Below are 10,679 nucleotides of genomic sequence, written 5' to 3' on the forward strand. Positions count from 1 at the left end.
AGGGCATGTGATCGTTTGACGTTACACCTCTCAAAGCAATATCGTGAGCAATGTGTTCACAAAGCAATGTGTTTTAATCAATTCTAATATTGCATTGCAGTGTGGCCATGGCCTTTTTGCTGAAAATGGAATTCCAAAATGAAGCTTTCCTGATTATTGGAAGGGGAAGAATGGTCTGTCTTTACTGTGCTGGTTTTGCTAGAACAGAACTCCTTGGAATTTCAAATGATGAGCTCAGCATAGCACAGGATACTAACTTGGTGTTGAAAAGCAAGTGAAGGAAACAGGAGTGTATGTGTGAGATTCAGTTAGTTCTCGATGTCCTTAAGATGCAATGGAATATAAGTATTCCATTTCTTTAGGACAAGTATTAGCATGCAATTCTTCTGTTGTCTGTATGTTAAAATGGTCATTGCCCACCTAATTTTTAATTACACGACTCGAAACATAACTTCGATCGAGTTTTGCTCCAATTTTTTTTTTTTTTACCATACAACATAAATAGAAGAGGAGAAGGTCAATGTGGTAAGCTGTCTCAGATAGCATGAACAATAAACTTCTACAAAGTAGCTGTTAGCTAATAAAAGATGCATCAGGCCACACGATGTGATACTGTGCAAGTGTTATCTAACTACAGGTTGACAAGATACCTGAACGCATTGCAGCTATTCTTCCATCTTCTCAGCAAAGCAAGAATGGGAGCTTGTGTTTTGCAACAGCCTGGTCATCTTCTCAGAGGCCGCTGCCTGCACTTTTCTTAACTCTTCGATTCTTCTGGTCTCCAGCTGTAATTCTTCTTCCAGTGTATTCAACTCTGCCTCCTTGAGATCTGTATCAAAGACACATTGCTGGTATTCAATTATCATACTCTGAATTTCAGACATTCCATTCTCGGTGATTTCTAGGAGAGTTTCCTTCTCCTGGGTTACAGTTTGAAGTGCAAGTTCCAATTCCTCCACGGATTTTGATCCCTTTTGTATATCCATCTGAACAACTTGTATTTCACTCTCTATCTTATCCAATCTTTTACTCAAATCCTCATATTCTCTTTTTACAAGACCAAGCTTTTCTCGGGACAACTTCATCTCACTTTGTAGCTTGGTTTTCTCTTCCTCGGACTTCAGTAGCTCTGTAGCTTTCCCACCTAATTGCCAATTTCTCTGTGACGTGTCTACTTTCTCGATGTTATCAATGGCAAAAAGAACCTTTTCACTCTCCTGTCTCTGATTCTTCTCCTCGAGTTTGGATTTCAAAACTGCTAGGATGTTTCTCAATTCAATTTCAGATTGTTGGATCCTTCCCAGGTTAGCCTCAGTATCTTCTTTGCAAACTTGAAGACAAGCCAACTCCTCTTTCTTTTTCCGAAAATAAGACATTGAAGCATTTACCCTTGCCTTTGCTCTAACTTCTCGCTGTTCAAAGTAAGCAACCGATGAAGAAAAATTAGATAGAGAATATCTCAGTGCCGATAACTTCTTATCTACAAGAGCTTTTTTATCTTGCATTTCAGAAGAAAGTAGCTCAAGGGATCTAAACTCTTCCTGCTTTAGCTGAAGCCCTTCTTCTGTTGCTTCAATTTCTCTCAAAACTTCATCAAAGTCAACAAAAGCTTGCTCTGCATTCAATAAACGGGCACGGATTTCCTCCACTGAAACTTTTGTACCAAGGTAAGTAGGAGGAGCACAAGACTGAAGACATTTCTCTCCATCAATTTCCACGTGTTTTTCCGAGCAATGAAGTTCTCCTCTAGATTCAACTCTGTTTTGTTCATAAGAAGAAAGCCTTCTTCTCAGTTCATCCCTCTCGTGCATTGCTATCTCATACAAGCCCATCAGCTTTTCATTTTCTTCATGCAATTCCATGCGCTGCTGCTCTAGGTTCTCAACTGTTTTCATCTCTAGCTCACTTAAGTTGGCAAGTTCAGAAGCACTGTCATTATTATGAACTTCCATGCCATTTTGTCCCCTCTCAGCACTATTATCATCATCACGAACCTCCATGCCATTTTGTTCACTCTTAGAATCGTTCACATTGTTGTAGCTACTTTTTGAAGCTGCCCGTTCATACATTTCAATGAGACTGTTTTTTTCCTCAATTAATGCTTTGAGTTTTGACTGTAGCTCTTCATTTGCCACAATAAATGTTTCAAGCTTCAACTGCAGATCATTATTCTCCGTATACAATGTAATAGCTTTTTCATGAGCTTCAGCTTCTCGTTGACTTGCTGCAGCAATGGCGTCAACCATTGTTTTGAGCTCCATTTGGTCATTGGCATTGACAACTGATGCATCAGTTGATAAAGGAAGTTCAAGTTGCTCTGTTCTCTCGTTTGTAGCTCTATAAGATCTCTCTTCTTCAAGTTTCATCATGAGATCATTGACATGCCTACAAAATAATCTGGTCAGGCTGACAGCATTTTGAGATAGTGCAGAACATACATGCATACACAAACTTATTAGGTATTTCAGCCTCTACACAAACGTACATTCACTATCAGCTGTTATCAAGTTAAAGGTAAAAGCAACCAAACATGTTAATTGAAGAATTCAATCAACTGGATCTTCTAACATTTTGATTGGTAAAAGAATTAAGAGTCAATTTTTACCTTTCTAGTCTATCCTTCTCTTCAAAACAGAACTCCAGCTGCTTATGGAGCAAGTCAATTTCAGCCTGGTTTTGAATAGTCTATAATACAGCAAATTATGTTTATGTCCCTTGTATCAAATGAAAGCCACATAAAAGTTTGTGAACAAAGAAGCAGGGTGGCCGACCTGTATGCGGAGGAACTCGTTCTCCTCATTAATTGAAGATTGACAAGGTGATCTTGGTTCCTGTGTTAACAAGAATGTTATTTATATCCACAAAGTCTTTAGTGCTAAAATATACACGAGTAATACAAACACCAAATAAAGCATACATGGCACAGTTTGTAAGATAATTCAAAACATACACCAAGCACTTGCCAGTATAACATGATACACTAGAAACAAAATTATATGTGAACCTCAAACATTCAATCAGGCAGAATTGCTGCTTTTTTTTCTTTTTTTGTAATGATATTGGTTGGTAAAAGCAAGAATGCCTGCCTTATCCTTGACAAAAATATCATACATAATGGGGTGGGGTGACTAATGCAATGAGATTCTGAAATATAGAACGGTGAATACAATATTCTCTAAATATCATATTACAATGTCATAAAATTTGTGCTGCAGGATGGTTGCAGTATACAATCCAGGAACCTCCCCGTTGCCTATAATAACAGTCACACCCGTGCACGCTCTTGTCGCGAAATCAAGTTTAAGTACCCAGCAGTCAAATTGCTAATTACACAAGCATTGAACACAAGTTTGAAGTCTGGGATATGATTACTATTGAATAAACAGAAAAGCAACTACAGATATCATACTAGCGAGCAACAAACTCTTGCAACAATGAAAAAGAAATTAAAAACATTGTCACCAGACTTTCATGAATGAGTACAAGCCATTAGCATATTTTACATCCCATCTCAATGAATGCAATCAAAACTGATATTTTAAAAGTTAAACTTATATGCGAAAGTAGTTACAATGTTGTGAAAAAAGCTTTGGGAAATGCATCCGCTTGAATTGTACCTGAATTGAAATCGGTAGTTCATCCTGAACTTCTGTCTCCATGTCTAAGCTAGTTTTCTGTAATGGAAAGAAATCAAAAACTCACAGTTAATGAGGAAAAAAACTAAATATAACCATGCATTTTCATAGTTCACAGCAAAGCTTGTGAAGAACCTGAACTGCCGAGGAATCCGTTTCATGCATGAGTTTCCAATCTAGTGCTTCTAGTAACTGCATATACAGTTAGAAGATGTTTTAGAAACAGGATACTTTGACCACAAACACAGCTTAAAACAAGTTAGACATTGTTTTAGGAACACGATAATTTGACTGCGAACACAACTTAAAACAAGTTAGACATTGTTTTCTCTACCTTATTCTGTAAAACCATGATTTGTTCATTCATCATCTCCCTTTCACCTTCCTCGCAGAATGACTTTAATCTGTGAAGTAGAACCAAAATAAGCACCCAAATCTTTGAAATAGTTTCAGAATGTAACTTTAATTGAACACAGAACTATTAATTGAAATCTGTTATTTCCAAACAAAAACCAATAAAAAGAATATACATGGCCTGATTAAATGAAAATGTACCTTTTCTGATTTTTTACTCCAAACTTTCTTTGGAACATTCCCATTTCTCACGGTTCAGTTTGTTGGAAGCTACTGTTTATTGCTATCAGAGATGTTTGACCTCAGTTTTAGTGCTAATATGATGTACTTCTATCAGCATAAGTTTTACATAAATTTACATCCAGCTCTGTTTTTTTTTTATTATTATTAGAAAGATACTCCATGATCACTAATCCACTCTGTTTTTTTTTTTATTATTAGAAAGATACTCCATGATCACTACATTAATCTTATGTGGTTGTTTCATGTTGAATTTCTCAGGATGGACAACCACTGTATATAAATCGACACCATATAATTTGTCTTGCCACTTTACTGAGAATAGAAAGAATAAAAAAGGCTAAAAAAGGCATGCCTTCTAATTTCTTCCTTCAGACGCAAATTTTCTGTGGCAAATCTTGTGACTTCTTGGTTGCGGTCAACCTGGGTTCGCCAAACTTCAATTTCCTTGAGATGTTCCTCCTTTTCTTTCAACAAGTGTGTTTCAGCCGAAATCTTTCCTGCAGCAACTGCTTCTAGCCTCTTTACTCCAGCTTCTCGGAATCGTACTATCATTTTTAAGCTTTTTATCTCATCCTCTCTTTGTTTGGCCTGGTACATTCCATTTCAAATTACCCAAATTAACTTCTAGAAAAAATTTCAAATTATTAATTAAATCCAAGCAATTTATTTCACACATACCAGTTGCATAGCTGCTTGATTTTCAGCTTTTAATGCCTTCAATGCTATGTCCTTATCTTTTTCTCGCCTGAAGGCCCCAATAAGGGCAACTTCATAATCTTTCTTCTAAGAAAGCACGGGGAAAATTTAGCTGATGGTCATTTAACAATCCTGAATCAAATATTCAATGTTAAGAACAACTGATGGGTACCTGAGACATCCTTTTTTCAGGCATAAGCGGACTAGATGAACCATGAAGCCCTTCCCACTGAAATTGTCCAGGAGATCCAAGGCAGCTTAAAGATGAAGTATCGTTATCTAGATTTTCAACACCCCCATTGACTAAACTGCGAAGTCTGGACACTTCTTTCTGAAAATATATGAACAAAGATTGTAGGTAAAAAAATTGTCCTTGTCACTTTTCTGAACAATAGTGAGTTTTTTAGGTAATAGTGACGTAACAACATCTCAAAAACAAAACAAAAATATAGTGACTTAACAACATCTCAAAAACAAAACAAAAATACAGTGCTCTGAAATAAGAGTAATTCTCATACTACTCACAAGCTAAGAGAGAGAATCTCAAATTAAGTACAATACCTTAAGTTGTTGAATTTGCATTCGCATCACAATAACATCACCCGATGCATCTTCATTGATAATTGCCTGGATAACAGAATGATAGTTGATAATTAGAAATTAGATTTACCACGTAAGGGGAAGAAAAGTATGTCCTAAATTTTAATTTTCCATTTGTTGCAATAGTATCAGTTACAAAAGATACCTTATTCCCTATTTTTTGACTGCTAGTAATCAGGTATGGATTATATATAAACTTCAAGGCAAATTAAATATTATAGAAGGTACATATCACATACATTGTTTTTGATGAATTTTGCACGTTGTGCAAACTTCAATGTGCTAAGCGTCTCCAAAGAACAACTGCAAGGGAACCATAAAATTTGATATACTGAAATGTGAATATCCGCGCATAAATATGCCATGCTTGTCAAAATTTATTTTTAAGTTTGCATGGCAAGAACCTAAAGAAACAATTATGAAAAAATAGATAGCAACAAACCAAAGAGATGGGCTAATATTAGCAATTATGATAGTTTTTGAATTTCCTCCTAGAGAATCCTGGAAGAAAAGGATAAAAAAAAATGTTGATTAAATAGAAGTATATATATTAGCAAGCCATATCTATGATAAAGGAAATTACAACTTCTAAAACAATCAAGACATTTAATGCAAAATAATATTATAAAATGCTAGAGCTTTTATCTCTTTGTAAAAACTAAATGTTATGAACTCTTCAACTACACCACATAAAATAACAGTATAAAACTAAAAAGGTCTACCTGAAGCAAAAATGTGAGCTTTGAATCCCTGTAAGGAACATGGAGAGACTTCCCATTTGATATACTTACAAGGTTCATAATAACAAGTCTACAAACATCAAAACCAGTGTAAAGAAATTAATAGTTGACAATGAATTAATTCTTTGAGTTCCCACGTATAAAAACAAAATCTTAAAAAAAATCTGACTGAAGAAATTAAGAATAAGTAGAACACCATACCCCAATGTTGAAAGTGACTTGTTAATATTGGTAGCTTCCTTGAGACGTTCACCTTCAGCACCAGAACTCTTTTGCCTGTGTTGATAAACACATGGTTATTAAAATGGATTGAAATCTTTACTAATTGCCTTTTTCAATAAAATCAATGTTCTATTCCACATCCTTGTACCTCTCAGATCCTGCTAAATCAACAAGATTAAGCCGAGCAAACCGATGGTGAGTTACACCTTGGGATTCCCACTGATGACAAACCAGCAATTAGAATTGCCACATCAAATCAGCTCATTTAAAAGAATTTAGATCACTTTTTTTTATATGCAAAACCAAATATCTTTCAAGAATGAGATAAAGAAGGCATTCAGTATATGTTATTTTTCAAGAAATTCAACAAAGAACTTTTGTCTAACTCATTTTTTCAAATAAAAAATGTGAGAAAGAACACTAACCTTACTCTCAATGATGCATGTAAATACACTATGAGAACGACTACTTGCATGATTCATATTAGTGGCTGCTACTTTTCTATTTGCTGCACCCTGAAAAAACAGTGCATAAATCTTGGTTAAGTATAATTTTGAGGAAATACAGCAAGAATCATCCATGCAAATGCATAAGTTCTGAAGAGTGATTTATTATAAAAAAGAATTCTTCTTCCATGTAAAACTTTTTCTATTGGTGTTTTTTCCCAATTTTCCAGCAACAATCTCATACTTGTAACATCGTAGTTTTTGCTTCATGATTTTGGAAGCTTAGTGCTTGTTCTGATAATCAAAAACAATTGGAGATTTCAAAACAGAGGACTGATTAAAACTTATTTCTCACAGTAAGTTCACTCTGAAGAGCACAATGTGTGAAGGCAATTTGTATACCTGAATGAGTTGTTGAAGCACATCTCGAGCACTTGTAACTTCTATCTCCTTAAGATTATCCACATAAATCCCTTTCTTCACATCTTCTCTTATCTGTAGTAATAATGTCCACCAAATATTCTTAATTTCACCAAAAATCTCAATTCAATAAAAGTAAAAAGAGCACAACTTCATATACACTCACATGGTTTAATACTGTTCAAAATAAATTAATGAAAACAATGTTGTTTACAGCATAAGCAATAAAAGAGGAATTTGAGAGTTAGAGTTCTTTCATGGCAGAATTCTTTTCCACATTGCAAATTGGTTTTTATTATTGCAGCCAGGGAAAAGAAAACATATAAATTGAAGAGATACAGACTTCAAGTAACCTGTACCTGTAAGTTGGAAGATGATGGATCCAGGAGATCAAGAATCTGTTCATTGTATATTTCCAAGAAAGAGCATTTACAGGTAAATTTTATCTTTTCCTCTTTACGAGCCTCTTTTTCCTGACACAAATTAACAATTAAAACCACATTTAGATTCTTGTCACAGAAACCAACAAAAGTGATATCAGCAACCCCTTAAAAAAGAAAGCTAATCTCTAGTTCAGCCTTTGGCCAACAGTTTGGATATGAATTATGTGAATGTAAAAGGAAAAAAGGCAAGCAGCTAATCTTTGCTCCTTTGCGAACAAAAAGATACCAGATATGCATACATTAAACAGAATTGTAAGGAAATCCTAGAAGCAGTTAAACGCAATTCATGATAAAGGCAAAATCAATGAGAGAGCATATATCTTCCTTGTTATAATTGTGCAATTTGTCTCATATTTTCTGGCTTTGCTAAATAGGTACTGACATGCGATTAATTCTTCGGGAGTAGCACACAAATATCCAAAAAATAGTACTCCTAAACATAGCCTCACACCAAAATGTAAAATGAATATATTCATAGTTCAACTTGATGTCCAAGAGAAAAATCACAAACCTTCTGGATTCTTGAAAACAAATACTCAAATACTCTAGGTGTCATCCCACAATTAACACTGTGTCTTCGAGTACCTCCCTCGATGTCTCCAAGCATTGTATGAGTCTTTCCGCTTCCAGTCTGCACATAATTTCAGCCAGGTAAACACGATTTTTCTGCTTTTCACAACATTTTCCTTTTAATCTATTTTTCTTAGACACTAAAACAACTAGACTATCACATTAGAGCTGAAAACCGTTAGCAAAATCTCACTTGGCCATATGCAAACATGCAACTGTTGTAGCCTCCCATACAATTGTCCACCATAGGTAATCCAGCAACTTTGAACATTTTTTCCTGTTACACCACAGTAATCAAATTAAACATGGAAATTGAGATTCTACAAAAAATAAACACCAAAAAGAAGTGTATACCTGACTAACAGTTTCATCCGCTACAAGATCGAAAGTAAACCGCGATTCTGGATGCCCAGTCCAGGTAATTGTCTGACAACTTTCTTGCCTAACGCACTTGCTATGCCCTTGTACAGAGATTTCCGAACCAGTCAACGGTCTTAACCTTATAATAACCTAAGAAAATAAACATAATTGAACCAAAACTATAGCTTAATTGAATAACAAATTCACTTAATTTAAAGCTTGATTAGCATCAAGTCATGATATTTTGGACTAAATCATGACTTATTAAAAGTAAATTAAACCTGCACGTTATGGTCCTTCCAGAAGGAAGGATCCTCGGAGAACTCATAGCTCTGTGCGTGACGCGGCGCGGCCACCTCTGAGCCTGTAGCGCCACCGTGATCATCGTCATCATCCATGTCACTAATTCTCCGGACTGCTGACGTAGCAAAGACAGATTGGGTGGAAGCAAGGTGATGATCTCGAGAAACAGATTTCAGTAGATCTGGCGTACACGGCACGGATTCCGAGACGGACTGGTCTTGGAACCCGAACCGCCTCTTAATCGCGCTCGCAGTATCCAGTAAGAAAGGCATTTTAGAGTTCGTGAAGGAAACTGAGTTCCTGTAGTGAAATTTCTAGGGTTTCGAAGTTGATTGCAAATTCTAGGGCAAGATTTTAGGGATAGGAGAGGGTGTTTGGGAGGTTAGAAAATCTGGAGAGAGCGAGGGAGAAGAAAAGAGGGGAGAGAGTGGTTTCTTTTGAAAAATGAGTTTTTGTGGGAAATTGAGGGATTTGAAAATTTAGCGAGTGATCGGACGGTGGAGAGAGGCTTGGGTAAACGGTTAGCAGGGTTTGGATTTTAAGCTTTTTGACCGTTTGAGATTTGAGGGTTTGAAAATGTTCAAACTGCGGAACCTAACTTTAAACTTTTATGATTATAAAACTACAGCTCAGCATTACAGTTTATAAAAACATCAAGAGTTTGTATGGAACGCTAATGTATATCATGTTTTTAATTTTTTTTATTGAAAATAAAAATAATTTATATTTTCAGATATATACTAGTATTAAAAATAATTTTTAAAATAAAAAAATTATTTTAATATATTTTCAAATAAAAAACACTTTGAATAATTATTGCTATTATAATTTCAAATAAGCTCTAAATATATTATTAAATTATTGAAAAACTAATAATTTTGTATTCCAATTATTTTTATATCAATTTTATCATTAAATTATTTTATTTTCTTAATTAAAAACTTCTACATAAGTAATGTTATTCTTATGAAAAAAATATAATATTAATAAAAATATTAATAAAAACCATTAGAAATTGATGAAAGTCTCTGGACAAAAATTCTTAAAATTTTGTTGATAGAACTATATAAAAATAATTTTGATTTGAAGTTAAGATTATCTTAAGTATATTTTTTATATTTTTTTATTTAGTGTTTATTTAAGATTGTGGTTGGATTGCATTTTTAAAAGATTTTAAAATTCTTTTAGTTTTAAATTATATTTTTATTATTATTTTGATATGTTGATCTTAAAAATAATTTTAAAAAAAATATATTATTTTAATGAATTTCAAAGTAAAAACTATTTTGAAAAACAATATCTATCACATTTTTAAACAATCATTTAAATTAGAATTTATAATTTACTGTTTTTTTGAAATATTCATGGTTGCGTATTTTTTTCTCTAAAAAAAATATAGATTTAACAATAGGAAAAATTATTGAATATATCAAGATTATTTTCTCTTGAAGTTACTGAATATATATATATATATCAATTTGTGTTCTACTTGTTTCTCTCCTCCTCTTGCTTTTTAGTTTTTTTTTCAGTGTCTATCTCAACGTAGTGATAAAATTCAATTCCAAAGATGGGTGATTTTTTATTTATTTATTATTTTTCTTTTCATCTGGGGTGTAATAATGTATGGCCCACTGCTCTGGGCTTCAC

At 34.1% G+C, this 10,679-nt stretch overlaps 1 protein-coding gene across 2 annotated transcripts; it reads right to left on the reverse strand.

Moving 5' to 3' along the window:
• Positions 1-517: 517 nt before the first annotated feature.
• LOC105139198 (P-loop containing nucleoside triphosphate hydrolases superfamily protein) lies at positions 518-9,550 on the reverse strand. 2 transcript variants are annotated; one of them, XM_011045572.1, is made up of 22 exons: positions 9,011-9,550; positions 8,724-8,879; positions 8,563-8,646; positions 8,311-8,430; positions 7,716-7,829; positions 7,339-7,431; positions 6,916-7,005; positions 6,639-6,709; positions 6,470-6,544; positions 6,251-6,338; positions 5,971-6,029; positions 5,768-5,831; positions 5,490-5,555; positions 5,101-5,259; positions 4,911-5,012; positions 4,585-4,820; positions 3,970-4,039; positions 3,771-3,827; positions 3,618-3,674; positions 2,772-2,831; positions 2,606-2,685; positions 518-2,385 (listed from the first exon to the last, which is right to left on the reverse strand). In XM_011045572.1, exons 1-22 carry the CDS (start codon positions 9,302-9,304, stop codon positions 666-668), a joined length of 3,915 nt encoding a protein of 1,304 aa, XP_011043874.1. In that variant the 5' UTR covers positions 9,305-9,550; the 3' UTR covers positions 518-665. The 2 variants fall into 2 exon arrangements, with proteins under 2 accessions (XP_011043874.1, XP_011043868.1); XM_011045566.1 differs by having other exon boundaries at positions 4,911-5,015; positions 9,011-9,549.
• Positions 9,551-10,679: the final 1,129 nt, after the last annotated feature.

The sequence above is a fragment of the Populus euphratica genome, unplaced genomic scaffold (assembly GCF_000495115.2).
Source record: "Populus euphratica unplaced genomic scaffold, PopEup_1.0 scaffold3.1, whole genome shotgun sequence".
NCBI classification, from domain to species: Eukaryota; Viridiplantae; Streptophyta; class Magnoliopsida; order Malpighiales; family Salicaceae; genus Populus; species Populus euphratica.